Source organism: Porites lutea, chromosome 12 (assembly GCF_958299795.1).
Source record: "Porites lutea chromosome 12, jaPorLute2.1, whole genome shotgun sequence".
Taxonomy (NCBI): domain Eukaryota; kingdom Metazoa; phylum Cnidaria; class Anthozoa; order Scleractinia; family Poritidae; genus Porites; species Porites lutea.
Genome location: NC_133212.1, coordinates 2561607 through 2582992, shown reverse-complemented (window position 1 = coordinate 2582992; position 21386 = coordinate 2561607). Strand labels below are relative to the sequence as shown.

The window sequence follows — 21386 nt, the reverse complement described above, 5'->3', positions numbered from 1 at the left end:
GGTAAAAAAAACGGCTACTCTGAGGTAAGAATTGAAAGTTTTAATTAGTTTCTCAGCGAAAACACTCGTAAAGAAATTTATATCGCTAGCTTGTGCTCAGTAATACCTTAAACCACGCAATGACTCCATAAATTCGATTCGTTTTTTCGTCGATCGGCAACATTCGATAACGTTCTCTTCGCTTTGTAAAGTGCATGTGATTTATTTCTAAAACCCTTTAAGAGGCCTACTCTGGGACCTTAACTCGCCTTAACTCGCCTTAACTCGCAACTTGAGATTATGTTCAAATTTCCTTATCTCGCCTTAACTCGCCTAAACTCGCATTATCTCGCTCAAACTCGCCCAATCTTGCCACTGCCAAGTGGATATCAATTTTAATATCTCATACTACTCTCAGTGTAATTTCACAATTACTCCATAAAGGGAAGACGCCAAAGAACACAAATTTCAAAAGTTTAACAGATAGTGATTTTTAAGGAAAACAGGGTTTTTACCTTTAAAAAAATATGTAATTGACCAATCCCATCCTTCTGGAATTTCCAATAGCCTCTGTGGTAAGGGTATTTCACCACTAAAGATTCGATGAGGTTTTTTCTTACTTAACATTGTCATACCTTGGAGTCACAACTGGACTGTCAATGGAACTACCAGGAAACGCCTGAACATGCACTAACTCGTTGCCTAATGAAAAGGCTTCAATGCTAAGCATGGCAGAAATTCCAGAGGCATGGGGTCACAGGGTCTAACAAATCCCACATTCACTGTTTGTGTTTTGGTCCACAAAGTAAGTGACATTAACTAAAAGCACTAACAGTGAATCCACGAAAACGTTTTCACAAAATAGTTTAAGTTTTAGTCTTACACTTCTACGCAAGACAAAGAAACACTCTAATTTCAAGATTGCTTTGAATCTCTCAATTGAAGAAAAAAATATTCTCCTATGATTTGTTTCTAATTTTTGGCTTAAAATAAGAAATCTCGAATTTAGAGTGAAATACAAAAACATAACACCAGAATATCAAATTTTTAGTTTTAAGCTGGCTAATGATTTACAAAACAAGTTTACTTGTAATGGAAAGGTTAATTACTTTGCAAATATAATGCATCCAAGCTGTTTATGACATATGAAGAGTAGTAGCTTACGTATCATCTTATAATCTGATGAAGCTTAATGAGGATTCCAGCTGACAATCATCAATGAAAGGCTAGGATGTAGCCATAATCGAGAATCCTTTAAATAGTCCACATACTGATTGCAGTCCATATTTCTTATAAATAATTCTTATAAATATTTACCTCGTAATAGAAGATCTGTACATTGGTTCAACGTGACATCCTGTATGGCCTACATTGTATTCAGACTGGCAACCATAACCCAGGCATGATTCAGAAGACTTGTTACATTTAGCCCTTAACTGAATAAAGGATTGCTAAAGGTACAATATTTTGCATCGATAGCCAACTTCGTTCGCCATCTTTGAAATTACCCAGAAGATACTGGTAACTCGTGTCTTCCCAGGGCCCTCTCGCTCAGCCTATTGTCCTCGATATGCTTTCTGGGTAATTTTCAAGATGGACGGGAAAACTTCTGAAGAAAAGGAGGAGCACTCGTGCAAAACTTTTGATGTTAAATCGAGAAGTTTCAAAATGTATCACATGCAGGTAAGCTAAGCTAAAGCCTTTTACCCTTGCAACGTTAACTCTATAAAAGCCTTGTTGATCCCAGTCCACTGGCAAGTTTTAGGTTGGAAGCTTCAATGTGGCGTACGTGACATAAAAACACGCACAAAACGCCTGAGCCGGTGATCATTTGGTAAAAATGCGAAGCAGGAAAGTCAGGAAAGATTCATCAGTGACAACTCTTAAGAGTTTGGAAGACAAAGCCGATAGTAGAGAGTGTTTTCTTTTTAATCAAGTTAAATAAGGTATAGTCCTCTGCACAACTATTAACACTTTCTGACATTTTGTAAAAAATAAGTAAGCCAAAACAGAAAATATGGTCATTTATTTTTTGCTTTTTTGCTAGGCTAAGAATAATCAAGAGTTTACTATCAAGTTAACTTGATCCTCCTTTCTTTTGTAGAAATCAAGGTGTCTCTCACAGGATTGTCCAAGTTTAAGGAGGGAGTTTCTAAAATATGGGAACTGCTGTCTTTGCGAAAAGGCATCAGCCTTCATTTGCAAGAAATTAGAATAGATTATCCGAGGAAAAGAAAAGGCAATTATTTCTGGCAGTGAAAACAAACAATTGAGCTGGACTCCAAGGGAAACCATCAGTGACATGGAGAGAATGGATCAAATGGAAGACTTAAAGATAAGTCGTAATTTTCAAGGGGAAAGAAATTTCATTTCATTTCAGTAAAATTGATTGTGGCATAAAAATTTCCTCAGCTGAGTTGTAATTCGTCAGCTTCCCCGGATTTTTATACTAGTTCTTTGAAGAACATTGACACAGACTGCAAAAACTTTTTTTTTTTTCAATTCTGGAGTTAGTGATAACAATTGATGACATGTCATGTGATACCTATTATGCTCACCTGCCTATTAAAACATAGTGTTATTGATTTAAAAAAATAAATTAAATTAAATTAAATATCCTACCTGTGCTTATACTACAACTACATTTTTTTTTATCAATTCACGATTGTTTTGTTTTCATTTTTTTCCTCACTACTGGTAATTTATTACTCTGCCAAATAATTATATAGCTTTAATAAATGATATATGATGATGATGACAATGATTATTATTATGATACAGCCACCAAATGGTCTAGTTTGGAGTCTAAATGCTATATAATTAATAAAGAACAGGACTCCATATCACTAGCATATCCATACTAAAGCTTGTCCAATTAGGAAAATATTTTAGTTTATTAATTTAAACAAGATTTGGCTTCATTCAACTTTGGAGCTCATCTGAAATTTTTGGTTTAATTTTTTCGTAATTGGACAACATGGAGCCTACTATATATAATTATATAAGACATACAAAGATTCCAAGGCATCTTTATATGTATGTTACTAAAGCATATTATAAGTTTTAAGCCTTATAACCTCAACATAAGATGGATCATTTTCCCTTAACTCGCCTTAACTCGCACAAACTCGCAACTAATAGGCGAGCTCAATTTTTCCTTATCTCGCCTTAACTCGCCTAAACTCGCATTAGCTCGCACAATCTCGCGGCGAGTTAAGGTCCCAGAGTAGGCCTTTTAAGGACGGTGCCTTGTTCAGTGGTTCATTTGCTTGGCCTGGACGATTCCCGTTGTGCATGAGCTGCCACGCATAACAAATGCTCTGGAGCTGAATAGCACATTCAAAAGAGGGTCTGGATGGGGTTAGAGCGATTTTCGTATGACCTTGAAAAATGGTTTCGGTAAGTGTTCATTATTTGTTTTATCAGCCAATGGATGAAAAGATCAAAACATGGCCTCTTAGTTTTCCCTCCAAAGAAAACCCTAATATGGACTAGGCATTGTTCGATTGGCCAATCGTGTTGCAGTATGACGTCAAAGCGAAGTATGGGTTGGTTTCTAGAAAGTTCTCGGGCATGAAGTTTTTTCACCCGAGTGTTCGCTTAACCAACCAAAAGCCACCCGCGTTTGTATGTGTTCGATAAACCAATCAAATTGCTCCATTTCTGTTCGTTTGTTGTGTCTGTATTGTTCGCGCGTTTTCATTTTAAGGTCATACGAAAATCGCTCTAACTGACAACTGACAAATAGCCAAAATTTTAACTGACAAATGACAAATGGCCGAAAATTTAACTGACTACTGACATTTGCCTTAGGTTTTACTAACAATTGACAAAGGACCTGATTGACCCTTATTTTCTACAAAACCCGGCATTGTTCCATTTTTTGTCATCAGATGTGCGTTTTTAGGGGTAACCTTAGCAACAAGACGCTTATAATTAAGTGTCATATTTCGTTAATGATCTTACTGCAGTAAAACCCATGTGTGTCATGTACCATCTGTTGTAAATGACCCATGATCTCAAATTTACGCTCCTCTGAATGGCTCCTCAGACTGAGGGCGTTACAAAGACAACTGCAAGTTTTTACTGAGATGACTGAGAGACGGTTTTTCCTGGTCTTCTTACGATCTACATCCTAATATTATACCTGCCAACTTTTTCTGAGTCAAATGCGTGAGATGACTGAGATTTCCGGAAACGTTCCGGCGACTTCCGAAGATTTCCGACGAATTTCCGAAGACTTCCAAACGTTGCCAAAAATTAAATGTCCGCAGACTGTTCCCAAAGACGTTTGAGCACTTCTGAAACTACTTAAAAGACGACAATTTTAGTGTGCTTTGATGATTTCGTTAGAACACAAAAAAGGACTCAAAGTCATCATGTGTTAAGAACAATTTGTCTGGATTTGTGAGTCAGGCGTCATAAATTGTCCTTGATGCGTGAGATCGATGTCTTAAGTCCACAGGCGTGATTAGACTCACGCATAATGCGTATACAATATTCTGATGGTATAAATTTTGATTGGCCTAAAGGTTGGCAATGTTGGACTCTGGCCAGCAACCACGTTCGAGTGGAGGAGAGTAACACAAGACTTAAGAAAAGGAAGGGCCACTCGAAATGCTTACGAGTTCAAGTTCATTTATTAACACTTATTCAATTACAATACAAAAACAATAAGAAAAAAAAGAAGTAAAAACAGAGCTAACTATACATTGAATTTTAACATAACAAAGGAAAAGAGTGTGTAGCAGCCAAAGGAGCCAAGCTTTCGAGTCGGCTACTACCACAGAGCGGTTACAACAAGTGGGTGGAGGTTATACAGTACTTACAAAAAACTATTTAAATTAAATAATTAAATAAATAGAGCTAAATAACAAATTAGAGTTGTTCAAGATGCCTGACTGTCAAGTAGAAAGAGTTCATATTCCTTTTTAAAACTGTTCGAGGGGAGACACTTAATTTTCATAGTAAAACTGATAATTTTCATGGTAAGACTGATAAAAATTAAGGTACTATTGCATCAGTGTTCGAATTTAATGTTTAATTTCGTGCCTTTTCAGCCAAATTTCGAATCAAAAATATACAAATAAGTTTCATAGTTAATCATTAATAACCATTTAACTGACAACTGACAGAAAGCCTAAAATTTAACTGACAACTGACAACTGGCGGAAATTTTAACAGATAACTGACATTTGTACCCCCTCCCCCCCATACAGACCCCCTAGTTTAAAACTAACTTCCTTTCGAACTGGCGGACGGCGCCTCCCATACAGTTCGATATAACATATCCTACTCCTCTTCCTTGTTTAAAACTAACTTCGTTTTCGAACTGGCCGACGGCGCGTCCCATACAGTTCGATGTTACATACTCTACTCATGTTGTTGGTTCAAAACAAAACTAACTTCTTTCAACTTTCGAACTGGCGGACAGCTCGTCAGGAATTAATGTATCAATACACTCGTGCGATTTCATCATGCCGGGTTTTCATTGAAGAATTAAATAGGTTAGCGCAATAGAGTCCTTCCCCTCGCTTCACGCTTGGTTTTTATTTTGCATATTTATATTTGCTCATCTCGCACGTGCGACTTAGGGGAAGGTATGTTAGGAATGCTAGTACAATGTACTAAGGATTCCTTTGCGGTCCTTACAGTCGATGCCCCGTGCGTCCTGTCATGCATCACGCATCACGTATCATTCATATCATGGGTTATGGGTGGGTTACAGTAAGCTTACATGCCGCCGACGTCCGAGCTTACTGTTTACATGTAAAGAGGGCGCGTCTGGTTGTCGCCTGTTACACGACATTACATTTTTCATTCTTCGTGCTCGTTCCCCGTTCCACGAAGGGCGCGTTTGATTGAACGTGCTCCAGAATGGGAGAACAGGGAATAAACTCTAGAAGCCAAGGAACCGGAGTCATGACCTTTACACATTTATGCCAATTTATATTGCACTCAATACACTGAGGAATTTGATCAAGTTTATTCAGTGACTGCAAATATTAATAGAGTTGTCAGTTGTCATCCCCAGAATGTTTCTTATCGTTCTCGCCAGTTTTTGCTTGCAGTTTACTTATGCAGGTGCGGAAATTAAACCCGGTGAACCTCCTTTGGTGATAGTCTCCTTAGATGGAATGGATTGGCGTGTTCTCAAAAATCACCGATTTACTCCAAACCTTGATTTCGTCGCACGAACCGGGGTAACTGCCGACTACATCAAGAACGTCGTACCCTCTAGCACTTGGCCAAATCATCACAGCCTTCTAACAGGTGTTTATTCCGAAAACCACGGCATCGTGGCGAACAGGTTCTGGGATCCCGTCTACGAAGAAATGTTCATCTTCCTCTTCGACTGCTCAAACTTTGATCCCAAGTTCTACAACAAGTCGGAACCAATATGGCTGACACTCCAGAAACAAGGGGGGCGTAGCGCGTCATATTTTTGGCCTGCAACAACGAGCTACGCTGAAAAGCCTACTTACCACGCAAAGGAAACATGCTTGTTAGATTGCAGTGCCATCAATTCCAAGGATCTCCCAAAATATAGAAATCGGACTCTGCCTGGATTTCCACCTTACGTACACTGTGTCTTTGACCTAAGAGGTCCATGGGCTGACCGCGTGAATAACGTAACGCATTGGCTTCTCTCTGATGCACCGCCTCATTTTGTCGCTTTGTACTTTGAAGAACCCGATACCACGGGGCACGAACACGGGCCTTTCTCCCAACAGTACCTGGATGCAGTGGAAAACGCGGATAAAAATGCCGTGGGGTTTTTACTGAAGCGACTGAATGAATCTCATCTTCTGGAAAAGGTAGGAGTCTTTCAGAAAATACCATCTAATATCCTAGTGGCGTATATGGCCTATAGATTCGAATTAATTCTGCAAGAAACATGATTAAAAGCATACAAGCTAACAAGAACGCGCTTACAGCGGCATTCAGATCTCGCCTGCTTGGAGATTAGATCGCGAAATGAGGAGGCGATTTTCTCGCTTTACTTCCTACTTTATCGACGTCGATACTTTTATTTGTCTCTAAATTGGTTTAGTACGCGTGTTAGCGACGAAAAACGCGTTGCAGATTATGAGTCTCGCTGCTTACGCAAGCGAGACTAATAAGGTCGGATCGTCAATATGCGAAACATTTTTTTATATACATAGCCACACTTTGTGGTCTCACGCACAGAATAAAATCTGGAATCTAAGAACAGATTTGGCCAAGTTTCAGTCACCGAGCGTTTTACTAATTGCCATTCACTGAGAAACACCTGCAGCTTTTAACTAGACTTTCAGTTCGACTAAACTGAGCAAGCTTTGCTACTGACACATGCAATGCACGAAGCATGTCGACGACAGCAATATTTGAAGAGGAAACGCCCTCAGACGCCCTGACGCCCTCAGCTTGCATAATAGGCACTTTAAGATCCAACAACGCGGACGACAACTAGAACGTCAAAAAAACAAAAGGTTTAAAAAGCAAAAAAAACAACTTTGCACGTGCATCAGACTTTTTTTTTGTACATTTCTTTCCCGTTTTTTCCAGACTACGACGTGAAAATGCCTAATTTCGCGTTTTATAGAGGACGTAAACAAGCAACGACGAAATTTTATTTCTCTTTCCGAGCTTGAATATGGTCTCTCGAAATTCAGCTTCGGGAGGGTTCGCCTACATTTGACAAAGCAAGTGGTTAGGAATAATCGCTATAGAGACTAAAAGGGCAGACTGAAAGAACGGAAATTCACTTTTTAAGCGACGTTCTTCTCGCCGTCGCGTCGTTGGATCTTGAAGTCCCTAATAGAGGGCGTTTTTTGATGCTACGGAAACCATTGATGGTTCGCTTTTGTTTTTTAATGTGTTCAGTTCCTTTTCAATCTTTTGTAAAACGTCGTTTGGTGATTGCACCGTAAGGCAAGATTCACACGGTACGGTACCGGTCGAAAATTCGTACGTTTAGATGTTCCATTCACACGGAACCAGACTGACCGTACGGAAATTTAAACGTTAAAATCGAGGTCAAATTTTTGACCTGTACGGTCGTCGTAGCTTGAGAAAACAGCCGACATTTGGGCACGCTACCACTGGTTTCCCGCCCAAATGACGTCTGAGAAACGAGCGCAGAAATTCCATACTGATGACGCATCACTACCCAGATCTGGGCAGTGCTTCCTTATTGGTCGTGCACGCCGCGTGGGAAATTTGAATTCGACCAACCATCGTACATTCGTACATTCGATTAACCTGACATGAGCCAAGCGAGGCGAACGTGGCATTTCACCCGAAGCGCGAGAAGAGGGGAGGATCGAAACGCCGAAATGCCGCGTTCGCCTCGCTTGGCTCATGAAGAGCCTATTATGCAAGCTAACTTGAGATCAGGGTTGGTGACGTGGTGTGGGATTTTTTAACCACTGAAAAATACAAGGCGCACTTTTGCTAAGACCAAGCAATTTTATAATTTCTTTTTTTTACAGTTTACAGTTGTAACTTCCTTTTGCAGGTGAATTTGATAATTGTCAGTGATCACGGAATGGACAGCACTTCATCAAGCCGACAGGTGTATTTGGATGATTACATTGACTCGAGCAGTTACTTCTTGACTGAGTGGGGTCCCCTAGTTCACATATGGCCACACCCTGGAATGAAAGAAGCCATCTATCAAAACCTGACGAAGAACCCCATACCGCACATCCGCAGAGTTTTTCTAAAAGAAGACATTCCCCCGGAATATCATTGGAAAAACAACCGACGAATCCCTCCGATTTTTATTGATCCCGAAGTTGGTTGGTTCGTAACTCGGTCTAGAAACGATAGTCCTCCTAACCTAGGGCAACATGGATGGCCCGCTGTGGAATCGAAGAGCTACTCGGTTTTCTATGCTCGTGGCCCCTCTTTTCGGGAGGGCGCGGTTGTGGAGCCTTTCAAAACGGTCGATCTCTATCCCTTAATGTGCAAATTGCTTGGGATAGATCCTCGTCCCAATAACGGCTCCCTCGAAAACGTCGAAGCTGTTTTAAAAGATCCAAGCTTATCTGGAAAAGTTCAGTTTGTTCCATTACCAAAGCTTGATTTGATAAGTTTGTTGTTTGCAATTGTTTTCACATTGGCTTAAAAATCTCACTAAACAGTACAGTAGCCTATAGACGCTTTACATGAGCGGTATAATAGACTGCAAAACAGTCCGTATTTTTGCGTATTCGAGTACGCGCGAGCAGTGAAACAAAAGGTCTGGAACGAGACTTAAAACAGAGAGCGAGACTGCTCGCCTCACACGCCCGTAGGGCGTGTGAGGCTCGCGCGCGAAGCGCGCGTAAGACTCTTACGCCACGCTTTACAGATTCTTTACTGATTTTGAGAAAAAAACCGACTGTTTTGCAGTCTAGCGGTATAATCACTCTCGTTCTTGTATTTTTTGGAAGAGCCTATCTTCCGTAAGCAAAAAGTAATGGGGTACAGTTAAACCCTATGAAACGACCACATCCCGGGTGTAACGAACATCCCTATATAACATGTTTGAGACAGGACTCCTGTATCCCCGTCACAGGAATGATTTTCAGACATTCCCGCGGGCACTTCGTTATATCGGGTTTCAGTTTACGTTAGGAGCGGAATATGGGGGCCCTATATTTCCTTGTGTTTAGTTCATTATATATGCTTTGTCCTAGCAACTTTTTTCCCTTCATTTCTCTTCAATTACGGTGTCATTGGCGAAGTAACAGAAATAAAATAATTGTTTTGAACAGTTTTTTGGGGTTGACATGTACATAACGGGGTCTCCAAGCAAAATGCTTTGCAAGATTTTTACCAGCTCCAGTTATTCGTTCTGTCTCTGATGAAAATAATTGCTTTTCATTTGGCCTCTTAATCCTTGCTTACAATTAACTCCATTTTAGGCAATCCACGGCGAGATGCTGTTTTTAAACTGAAAAAAATCAAGTAAACTTTCAAATGCAGAAAAGAGCAAAAAATAAAAAAAAATGTAGTTGCTTTCTTTGTTAACGACTAGTTATTTATAGCATGTCATTGCATTGATAAGTTTTAGTGACCTCTGCATAATTATAATTTACTCATTCAGTGTGAATTTAATTGTAACCCTTTGTCCTTTTTTCATGTGTTTAGCCTTGTTTCTAAACGAAAAGTGCGCCCCTGAAAAAAATCGGTTAGATTATTTGCTGTGATTACTTCCCCGTATTGTAAATTGATTTATGTTTATCTCCAAGAAGAATTGTTTTTTCCTCTCAAGGTTATTAACAGTCTTGCAGAATCAACAAAGGCTTTGAGTGACTCATCCTTTTCATCAAAACATTTTTTAATTCGCCTGCGATTCAAAATTCAAAATGAAATTCAGGTTGTAGTTTCTTCGATAAACAAACATAGTCAGCATGGATTATCTCTCAGCCACTAATGTCAGCGCGTAGCCCCGGTCGCCTCTGGATATACAAAAAAACATGACATCAATTAATATTTCTCTAGCTTAATATCTCGGCAGCAGATACGAAAATTTATTATCCCGAGCAGCTGTTATGAGAAATTGACTGTCGTGACTTCATTTGTACTGTCAATCCTGTTAGCGATAAGCCCTTGTCGCTCCTCTGTGCCGGAGACTTATTGTCACTAAAGTCACAGTTTGAGGCAATTGAAATGCATACAAGCTGACGGGAAAAAAGTGTACTCTTTGTTCATTCAATATTGCAATTTAAAAAGACTGTCAGTTGGGGCTTGTCTCGCAAATGGCAAGAAATTCCCAGGTAAGCAGTGTACTTTCATGTCCTTTGAATTCCAAAAAAGGGTCTTTGGATTTCGTCAAGTTCGTTTCCTACCTTCTACTGCAAGACAGCTAAATAGCATTAATTCAATGCGCTTTAGGAAAGGTTACGGGACCGATTTAACATTTCAGTTTCCTGTTGGAAACGCGAGGATTTCTTTTCCGCGGGATTTAGGCATCTTTTTCTTTTATATTCCTCCAGATGGCACTCGGTAGTCATGTTTGCTAAGACTCCTTAAGTCGGCTCACTACTATAGAAAGCCGGGCATTAACCTTTTTAATTTCAACTGGAACACTTTTCACATGTTCATCCACAAATGAAAAACTTAGAATCGCCTTTTACTTACGCAATACACCACACTTTCTTTGGGTCTACCGGGGTGATAACCCACGCGGGATGTTGGGAGAACACGACGCTTTTCGAGTGTTCTCCCAACATCCCAAGTGGGTTATCACGCCGGTAAACCCATAGAAAGTGCGGTCCACCGCTCTTATAAAATAACTTTAAGTAAAACGCAAAATGTTTCAGTTTTCTATGAGTTTACCGGCACAATAAACCATAGGTTTTTAACCAATCAGAACTCGCGTACTATCTTAGTTATTTCATAAAGCATAATAAACAGCATCTGACATGGAAGACTCAATATTAAAAATTCAAAAAAGTGCAAACTGAACAGTTTAGACTTTAAGTGATCCATGGAAAAAAAGTGTAAAAAAACACCTCGTAAAGTATATAGATATCACCGTTGTTGTCGTTTAAATAAGAAAAATTCCTCTCTGTCTAAATATGATCATAAAATTACTCGGTTGTCAGCGGGTCAAGTCAAGACCGTTAATAGATATACTGAAGAGTTCAGAGATACGATACATCATTTAGGTGATTTCTCAAGTTTTCACGTTTATTTTCTTGCAAACTTAACTTGGAAGTGGCTAGCGATAATTGGTAAACGAGGGAGTTGAAATAAATTAACGTGGCTCCAGATGTTTTAAACAGTTGAAAGGAACTGAAAACAACCTTGTTTACTTCAAAAATGAAGCTTGTATTCTACATACAAAAGTTAAACAAAAGAATTAATAAAGAAGTTGGCAATACGCATTTGCAATTAATTCATTTACTTTACCAACTCTGTTCTCGTTAACTCCAGAATTATCTTATAACATGAAAGCTCTACTAAAGTTCTATTTGACGAATTTCTCTGAATGCTACACTTGTTAGTATGCGAGCAAATTATAAGGTGTAAGAATTATTTTCATCGAAGCTTTCCGAAAATTCAAATATCTTGATATATTGATTTAATTACAACGTTAAATATACTTAGCACCGAAGAGACACTTGAAAGGCGCCGCCTAAAAAAAACATAAGGGCCAAGCAATTTGCTCGTTTTAATTTTTCCTTGAATATTATTATTCAAGGGATTTATATTAAGGCCTGGGTCAAAAGTGTGTTGTGAAAAATTTGCTTGATTTGCAAAATCTCTCGCTAGGATTTCTAACACAGGAAGAAATTTTCCCCAAAAGGTAATGTAAATCGTGAGGTTGTGTCACGTGATCAAAAGTTTAGAATGAAAAAAAAAAATCGGCGAATTGGTGGATAATTTGTTTTTTTATTATCTGATACGAGATTATCATTTCCTACTTTGTGCGTTGGGGGGATATAATAGTTACGTTTAGTAGCAAGGCTAGTCCGTTGAGACTCATTTTTCTACTCTACTTTTTAGAGACTTTTTCCTTTAACTTTAATGTTGTGTGGCGTGTGCGTTCCCCCAAATTCACTTAAGTTAATTAAAACTTAAGATATTTGCATCTTTTATTCCATTTTGCTAGAATCAAACAATCCACAGTAATCAGTACAACAGTCCATTCGACAACTCCAACGAAACCAACACTACTAGGTCCGCAATGCATGCAGACTCCGCTCTTCCAGAAACGCACCTGTCTGTTTTCGTATGTTTGGCTTTGTTGGGGGTCGCCATCGTGTTTGCAAACGCTGTTGTCATATTCCTCTACAGAAGGAAAGAATATCTTAAAACTAAAACAAACCTATGCCTTGCGTGTTTGGCAATGTCCGACTTTTTGGCGGGAAGTGTCGCGGTTCCCTTGGTGGTAGTATGCAATAAGGCAGATGCTGGCATTTTCAAGATAAAGATATGTATAGTTATGGACCTGTCGTCCAGATTTATTTCCATTTCGACAGTGCTGCACTTACTGTTAGTTACTATAGAGAGGTATTTCATGATAATCCACGCTATGCATTATCCATTTATTGTGACAAAATCCCGGTTGATCTTCGTCCTCGTTTTTGTGTGGTGTTTTTCGCTTGGAGCATCGCTCATCCAGCTCACTTGGATTTCCCTCAATGGACAAGATACCGACGAAGTTTACCGAAAAGATACCATCTACAGTCTGTCGATCTTCTTCGGAGTGGTATTATCAAGTCTTTTGATCATGGCAGTAGCGTTAACACGTATTTTTCGTGTTCTACGAAGGCAGCTTCAAAGCATAAAGAGAGCGCATACTTACAAAAGTAGAGCCTATCGAAAAATGCCTATTCCGTTGGAGGGCAAGGCAGTTATTGTCTTTGGATCGATGATCTTAACTTTTATCGCCTGCTGGTTTTCCTATTATTTTGACGGGCTGATGCGGGATTTAAATCTCCCAAGTCTTTATGTACCAGGCTGGGTAAGTGTGATGCTCATGTTCTTGAGGTTTGCCTCCTCTGTGGTAAACCCCATCCTATATACTTTCTTCAAAGAGGATTTCAGAAGAGCTCTGCTCTCCTCGTTTGGTAGTTATCAACGCCGCTCAACACGCCTGACAACCGCTAATACCACACCAGTTTAAAAACGCTTACGTGTATCTTGTACTATTCAAATAATTGATCATGTAAAGCGTTCGGCCGCTTACCGAAAGACAGAGAGATAGACCGATAATTTTGAAATGAAGCAAGGTTTCTTTCGAGGATTTTTAGCCCTGCAAAGATGGCCGTCTTTTCTCGCCGCTCGGGACGTCCTCCGCGAAAAGTCTCTTGCGGCGAGCAGCGTGGAGACACTTATTCCCAGGCTAGAAGATTTTCATCAAATAACTGCCTTACACATAGCCTGAGAAAACAGCCGAAATTTCGCGACGCCATCATCAGGAAACCAGTGGTGGCGTCATGGTGGCTTTTTTCTGAGGCTACCTTACACATTACTTAGGAATATTCTCCTGACAATTCCTACTAGTCGTAAGCTTCCCGAGTCTTTATCCGTTACAAACGCGTTTCGTTGGCTATATAACCTTTATTTTCATTTTAAGAGGGTGACACCAGTTACTATGAAAAGTATTCTCTCTAGTGGCTCTCTCGGACAGGAAGAAGAAACGTAGTTTTATTGAATAACTGAGGTGATAGACTTCACTCATATATGTTAAGACATTTATTAGTTGACCTTTTCAAATAATATGTGATTGTGAAAAGTATACAAAATTGCCCTTTTCCTAAAAGAACTAGTCCGCGTTTAAATTGTACAAGTTTAAAAAAACTCGTTTAACTTCTTAAGTTTACATTTTTATTATCGTTTTTAATTAAAGATATTAATGACTTTTGAGCTATCATAATATTAAGTTATTGAATAACAAAAGCTACTCCTGTGCAAGTTAAAGTGTGTCCGACTGATGTTATTCCGCAAATAAAAAGTAGTTACAAAAATTGTCCATCAGGACTTTGGAACCTTCAGAAAGCTTCATACATCTGAATATGGATGTCAGATACAGCAGCACTTGTCACAGAACAAATTTAAGGTGATGTTACGCGAGACGATTCGCATCGACAATTTTAAACGCAACACAGCGTTGCAACATTGTTGCGACATTGTTTCAAATAGCTACAACATTTTTTCCAACATTGCAACGCTGTGTTGCGCTAAAAATCGTCGTTGTGAATCGTCCCGTGTAACATCACCTTGATATACCTTAAATACACCTTATTATTCCCTACACATGGGACTACCAAGCACCATCCCTTCACTACATATGGGTCTACCAAGCACCACCCCATTCCCTCTCTGTTTGAACACGCACTCGCGGCCGCGTAGGGCTGCGCCGCGTAACAAAAATTGAATCTACTATTTATTTTACATACATTTACCGACATGAAGGCTCTTCGTAGGTGAATGGCTTTAACATAAATAACATTGAAATCCCACATATTTTTCTCACCTTGCACTTGTGTTTAGTGCGCACGAAGACGTTTTCTTTCATTTTGAGTTACTTTTCATTAGTTGGTGAAGCATGATCGCCCGGGTGAGCTTAGTCCTGAATAGGACTGTTGTTGTTGGCAGTGACCGACTTTTCGACAACCTGTGCGGTAGTCATCTTCACAGTCAAAGTGAGTTGTATCACGTCAGTTGATGGTATTTTATTTTTTGTTGCTGTTTTATAGAATATCTTGTTACTGGTGTTGGTGTTTGTGTTGTTATTGTTGTTGTATAAATGTCAAATGGTGTGGGGTACTACTCCGTGCTTTCTTAAATTTATGTTTAGTTTTTTCTCTACGATTTTCTTTATCTTCAAAAATTTCAGCGGCGCTTAGTCCCACCAAAGCCTGTAAAACAAAACAAAAAACACGGGTTCGTCAGCATTCTACAGAGAAAAACGATACTGAGCATGTTCTGCGAGGCCTAGCGAGATCGAAGTCTTTTCAACATTTTATGCCATTTGTAAATGACTGAGGGGACTGAGGACAGAAGCTGGGATGTATTTACCTGAGGCGGTCCGGGTACTCGGAGGACTAGGGCTTCTCCTGTGTGTACCACTTGAGGACCAGCCAGAGGTCCAGCTGTTATTGGAGCCAAACCAGCTTGATCCGCCAAAGCCATACCCAGGCCTCGGCTGGTGGTATCTCGGTCCATAGTAACCGTGACCATTGTAGTACTGGTTTCGATGCCTTAAAGAGTGAAAACAATAACAAAATTTTAAAACTCAGTGTATTTAACTGTTGCTTAGTTGCTTAGCCCGCTTCTGCAAAGCCGCGAGATTAAGCACTGCCTGGGAGGTAAGTTTCTTGTTGGCATTTTGGGATGAAGTGGAAAATCTATTCTTACCCTGAACTTCCAAACAAATATCCAAGCAGTCCACCAGTAGCAGCTCCTTAAATAAAAAGACATTATGTAATTTAAGTTACATTACGTAAATTTTTGTCACAGTAACATTTGTTGGCCAAATTTTCGGGAAAAAATGATTGGACAAAAACAGCGTTGAACAGTTAATCGTGGGGATTCCCTCGACCCACTTATGGTGCTGTACACTGCTGGCTTTCGTCCGAATTTTGCCGAAGCACTCTAGAGATTTCGGATGATTTTCGAAGTTGCTGGGTCGATGATCTTCAAAAAGTCTGACGCATCTCAACGGTAAGGTTCTCCAATACTTTCTGGCCTTTTGTAAACAAAAATATTCTAAAGCTACCATGCAGATCTGTAGAAATCGACACATTACCGACGATAATTTCTCCAAAATTTTAGCGCCCTGAGACTAAGTTAAACGTCAATTTACCTGACCAAAATCCCCCTCCAGTCCCTGCACCTGTCGGAGTTGCATAACTTGTCGTGTGTTCACTTCCTGAAAGTACATTTATACAGCACATAAAATTATAACTCCAGTGTAGTAGGAAAAAGTTGATTCATGAACCTGTTAACAACATAATTTGTAACAAAAGAGGTACCCATCAGGACAGAACAATTTGATGCTTTTTCCCACCTGGCTTTTACGGTTTTGACGCCCTTTTACTCACAAAATTTGATATTTGACACTAATTCTTGCTTACAGCCGTCACAAGCACCGTCTTTCGGAAGAAAATTAGTCTGGGCGAACTGCTATTGGGCGAACTGCTATTGGGCGAACCGACCTTCGGGCGAAACGACCTGATACCAGCGTAAGCAACCACGACGGCGAGAACGGCGAAAACGTCACTTAAAACATCTAAATTCACGCTGTTTCAAACTTCATCGCTCTTATTTCAGCTCATTCAATTTTTCAAAAATTAATCGTTGGCGAGTTGTGTTTTGGAGTTAAATTCGCAAGAACGGTATCTAATTTTCGAAGAAAAAGAAAGTTGTTATTTTGTGGTTTCGTCCTCCATAAAAACGTGAGATCAGGAAGTTTCAAGTCGTGTCGTGAAACGTCACGGCAAAGAAATGTACAAAAAAGCGCTATGTACGCACTTTTTAACGTCGCCGGCGTGCTTGCACAAGCGCCCTAATGGTTAACACTCTGTGAGGCAGGCACCTGTCTAAGATGGACAGCCAGTGCTGGTCCCGGCAGTTCTTCTATAATAAAGCTCACTAAGACACACATCTATCAGTCTTTAAGAGAAATGACTTAACCATAGTTAGTCTACTAACTATGACTTAACATAGCCCATACCTGGCATAGTATACTCAGGCCTAAATCCTGGTGGAGGGGGACTGGTTGACTGGGAGTAACCTCCAGGGGTTTGAGTACTGAGAACAACAAGTTAAGGAAGAACTACACGAGGTATTAGCTACTCTTTCTCAGGGTTCTCTGAGAAGCTGCAAAGACCAGTGAAAATCACTGTATAGCTGACACTGAAGAGCTGGCTACTCAGACACATGGTTGCAATGCATGACTGAGACTCTTCCTTTTAACCTAATCTGTTGCTGCCTTCTTAATTTTTTTCTCCCTCTACTTGAAACTGTCTGGACAACCCTGTTTGCCACTGGTAGGTTAAACTAAACTGAAATGATCTACTGAAATGTTAGGAAGTGCATGCGAGATTGATGTGAACGCTCTTGCTCCAACATAGTGCTTTGCATAGAAAAAGGTTAAAATGCGTGTAATCATGTTACAAGTGGTAGAAGGTCCAAACATGCGTGATCAGATTACATTCTATGCATTTCAATCATTCTTAGTAGAAGTCCTGTGCATGTGTAACAGCAAGCTGGACATTACAATTAAGACCAACCCCCTGTCACTCATGCCAGCAACAATAAAATTAAAATTATTGGAAAAAAAGCTAATGTTTTACAGTTGTTTTGAGGCGTAAAAGGATACTGTCCTGCAGTATTGCCTGTCCAGTGCTGATAAATGTAATATGCAATCAAAGCGATAATGGCCCACATAATGATGGTACCAATCCAGCTTCCTGAATGTCTGCAAAATAATATCTGCAATATAATATCCTCATATACTTGTTAAATTCATCCTTCCCGCCGGTGATTGACAAACCCTCTCACCCCCAGAGTCCTCTTTGTGTCACAGGGAGGCTGGGGGAGAGGAATATAGGAAAGCACATGGGGGATGTTAGGCAGAGAGGAAGTGAGTCGAGGCACCCACCTTTTCTCTCTTCCCACTGTCCCCTGCATGCTTATTTCTATTTTCACTGGGATACCCAGTGGGAGGCTCTGAGGAGGAGAGAGTGACTAACCTCTCAATACACTCTTATTCATTAACTGGACACCTTAATAAAAAATATAAGGGAGATGGCGAGGTCTGTATTACTTCCTACACTGGCAAGTGTGTTAGGCACTTATATACACAATCATAAAAAAATACGATTTACCTTCTTGAGTGGTAATTATGGTTGTAACCATGGTGACCATGGTCCCTGTGACCTGAATAATGGTAGTTATGTTCTCCGTCAACAACATCAATTGTGTACTCCAGCTGCAAAGGAAGTTTTGATCTTATATTATTAAAGGTTTTTTTGGTGATTTAATAAATGTGTGTGAAGTGGGGTACTTTGACTGTCATCTGTCAACTAGTATATTATTAGAAAAATTTTGAGACCTACCCCACAAGAGCCTTTCAGGACATATGGATCATCTGGATAATTGTATCCTTCACAATTGACAGCAACGTCACCAAATCTATAGCGGCTGTCCATATCTGCTTTACACTCCCACTGTGGAAATAAATCACTGAGTTCAGAAACTTTGAGAAAAATTTGAAAATTGGTGGGCTGGTTCAAACTAAGCTCCCCACCTACCCCTCCCCTAACTCAATGTTATAACTAACTTCTCACTGAGGGCAAAATGTTGGCTTATGGAGGGTAGGTGAACCTTCCTGAATTTTATGCTGATCCAGCGAGTCAAATGCAAGTGCAAGCTCATAGATCAAGTGCAAGAGAAGTTCACATGTCCAGTGCAAATGCAACCACAGTGAGATAAATGCATGCACAATTACATATCCTGCATCCCAAAATGCTGGATTTCATTACCTAACGTTAGTGCATGGTTCTGGTTTGCATGAGTGAAAAATAATACAAGAAAAAATGATTGTACCTGCACATCATAGCCATCAGATCCTCTGTTATAGCACTGAACAACTCTTGGAGTAAAAGCTGAACAGCCTGCTGTCCCACCGACACATTGTAACTGAGGGACAGGGTGAGTACGGCGGGAATTTGTCATTTTACCTTGCTGTAGTGTGATGACATTGACATCTGTCAATTTTATCTTGTCACTGCTGCCCCAACCTAGAGCTAAAAAATTATCATAACCTTATTGTAGTCCTGATCAAGTTGTAACCCTCTTTCTTCCATTATCAGGGCTTCTGATATTTCGTGGAAAAATAAGCAAAATTTCGCGGGATTTTCAGGGGGCAAATTTGCAGAAAAATCAGCCGATTTCACGGGATTTTACCGGGAAAAAAGTCAAAATTTGCGGAAAAATCAGCCGATTTCGGAGGATTTTTTTGGCAAAATTTGGCTAAAATCGATCAATTTTGCGTCAATATGACCAGCGTTGTTTAATGTTTTTTTAACAGGGATAATCATTTGCTCTTTCAACAACAGTTCTCTCGAGAAATGAGCAAATGCTAAAGCTATTAACATTATGGTTAGTGCCCAGTTTTTCGCAACGTTCATCTAAAAACACCTGGTAGTTTTGGGACTTTGTTTGCTCGTTGCAGTGACGAAGTTTCAAGATAAATTTGGACGTTTGAGGTGAATAAAACAGGTCTAGTAGCCAAGATAAGTATTAAATATGTTTTGCCCACATTTATTTGGAAATATTTCTGGCGGATTTTGCGGTATTTTGCGGTTTTTTGGGAATTTCACAGGATTTCGTGGAAATACCTGAATTTCACGGGTCCACAACTGTGCGAAATATCAGAAACCCTGCATTATGAATGAGAGGGTCTAGTAATGTGTTAAACTTTTGAGTCATAGGCCATGTCCACACTTCCCCGGACAGCTTTTACATCAGCACGAAAATCATACCAGATAGGCCTTCTGTCCTAGGACGGTGAGATTGGCGCGATTTCTGTGACGGAGAGAAGCTGTGCTGCGCTAATCTGTAAAGTGGAGAGTCACATATCCAATAGGTGTTCATACCTATACTGAATAGCTTGTCATAGCAGCATCAAGAACCATTCAGAACAGTGTGAATACAGCCTCACAGTGTAACCAGTCATGCATCAATTTAGGTTTCCGGGAAACTACCCACCTACCCCTCCCTTAAGGTAACATTAACACTTACTTCTCATCTAAGGCAAAATGTTAGCTTAGGGGAGGGGTAGGTGGGCAGTCTCCCAGAAACCTAAATTAATCCCCACTCATGTGAAGCTCCTTCAGCAATACTTTCACGAGGTACTATTTGTTTTACAGCATTTTTGGAAATTTTGGTGAATTTGACTTGGCCACTTTTAAAATTGAATGAAGGGTTAACATTTGTACGAAAGAAAATCAGGCAGCAGATTTTGAGGGGAAAGGTACTTATATGTATGAGCACCTACAAGAAACGTGAGCTACCTTAATGACACAACGGTTGTAATCCTGAAACTTCGCTCATTTTTAAAACCTATTATATACATGAAATGTACAGCTGTTTTGAGTGTTTATTAGCTTCCGCTTTTCTAGAAATAAGCTTCAAACTAAAGATTTACAGGTATTTAAAGCATCCATTCTCAGTAACAGGCTAAAATGTAAAAATATAAAGACTTTTAACGTACCTGCAGTGATCAGATGACTTCCAAATAGAAAAATTATCCACAATCGAACAAAACTCCTCGACACCGCCATTTTCGAAAATCGAAAACGAAATGTAAGTTACTAGGTCAAGCTCTAACTTTTCTCTAGGACGTTTCCGTACAATCCCGACGTAAATTTGAAACAAGAAGATACCAAAGTGAATTAACTAAACTAGATGTAAATAAACGTCACGTTTTCAACAAAGATACGTTTCAAAACAAGATTGGTCGGCAAACATATTATTCCATTCGTCCTGCTAGTTGCATCAGGTAACACATCATGTTTATTTCTGTTAAGTGATAGACTGGCACTAGTTTTCACCACACAGGAATACCAAGTATATCCATTCAGCCAGTGAAAGAATAGCAGGAACGAACAGCGAGAGAATGACAATTGTAAGAAAAAAAAGATCACAGCTGGTCCTGTGGGCTGTGAAACTGGCGCTTAAAGGAGTGCTTTGCACTCGCCTCAGTGAGGAGCTTTTGATACACAGCTTTGTCCGTTCCTAGGTCCAACGGCTATGCCATGCTGATGAGCCCTAGTAAGGGCGAAATAGCTAGCTGTCCATGGCTGCCTATGCGTAAGGTAATGACCAAACTTACTTGTTAAATTTAGGCTTATCCTGACTGCGTCATGTAAGGGACAGGGCCAGTACTCGGGTCTTAAAATAACGGAGGATCA

At 39.8% G+C, this 21386-nt stretch overlaps 3 protein-coding genes across 4 annotated transcripts; 2 read left to right on the top strand and 1 right to left on the bottom strand.

Annotated features, from left to right (window-relative positions):
• Positions 1–5784: 5784 nt before the first annotated feature.
• Positions 5785–9997, top strand: LOC140922044 (bis(5'-adenosyl)-triphosphatase enpp4-like). Its single transcript, XM_073372074.1, has 2 exons — positions 5785–6797; positions 8480–9997. The coding sequence occupies exons 1-2, from the start codon at positions 6015–6017 to the stop codon at positions 9089–9091; spliced, it is 1395 nt and encodes a 464-aa protein (XP_073228175.1). The 5' UTR covers positions 5785–6014; the 3' UTR covers positions 9092–9997.
• A 2588-nt stretch (positions 9998–12585) lies between these two features.
• On the top strand, positions 12586–13747 carry LOC140922074 (histamine H2 receptor-like). Its single transcript, XM_073372097.1, has one exon. It carries the CDS (start codon positions 12644–12646, stop codon positions 13583–13585), a length of 942 nt encoding a protein of 313 aa, XP_073228198.1. The 5' UTR covers positions 12586–12643; the 3' UTR covers positions 13586–13747.
• Positions 13748–14266: 519 nt separating this feature from the next.
• Positions 14267–20902, bottom strand: LOC140921126 (store-operated calcium entry-associated regulatory factor-like). Of its 2 annotated transcripts, none has more exons than XM_073371089.1 (10): positions 20687–20902; positions 19018–19211; positions 18528–18638; positions 18297–18400; positions 17789–17887; positions 17141–17217; positions 16271–16336; positions 15823–15868; positions 15484–15665; positions 14267–15323 (listed from the first exon to the last, which is right to left on the bottom strand). In XM_073371089.1, the coding sequence occupies exons 1-10, from the start codon at positions 20754–20756 to the stop codon at positions 15298–15300; spliced, it is 975 nt and encodes a 324-aa protein (XP_073227190.1). In that variant the 5' UTR covers positions 20757–20902; the 3' UTR covers positions 14267–15297. The 2 variants fall into 2 exon arrangements, with proteins under 2 accessions (XP_073227190.1, XP_073227189.1); XM_073371088.1 differs by having other exon boundaries at positions 19018–19217; positions 20687–20875.
• Positions 20903–21386: the final 484 nt, after the last annotated feature.

What these genes read in the sequence shown, in the direction of transcription:
- LOC140921126 (XM_073371088.1), bottom strand. Translation starts at nt 20,756, where the DNA reads ATGGCGGTGTCGAGGAGTTTTGTTCGATTGTGGATAATTTTTCTATTT. An exon ending in TCCTGAAAGGCTCTTGTGGG is followed by an intron (nt 18,401 to 18,527) that starts GTAGGTCTCAAA and finishes CTTCCTTTGCAG; the next exon opens with CTGGAGTACACAATTGATGT. An exon ending in TATTTGTTTGGAAGTTCAGG is followed by an intron (nt 15,666 to 15,822) that starts GTAAGAATAGAT and finishes TCACTCTTTAAG; the next exon opens with GCATCGAAACCAGTACTACA.
- LOC140922044 (XM_073372074.1), top strand. Translation starts at nt 6,015, where the DNA reads ATGTTTCTTATCGTTCTCGCCAGTTTTTGCTTGCAGTTTACTTATGCA. An exon ending in AATCTCATCTTCTGGAAAAG is followed by an intron (nt 6,798 to 8,479) that starts GTAGGAGTCTTT and finishes TTCCTTTTGCAG; the next exon opens with GTGAATTTGATAATTGTCAG.
- LOC140922074 (XM_073372097.1), top strand. Translation starts at nt 12,644, where the DNA reads ATGCATGCAGACTCCGCTCTTCCAGAAACGCACCTGTCTGTTTTCGTA.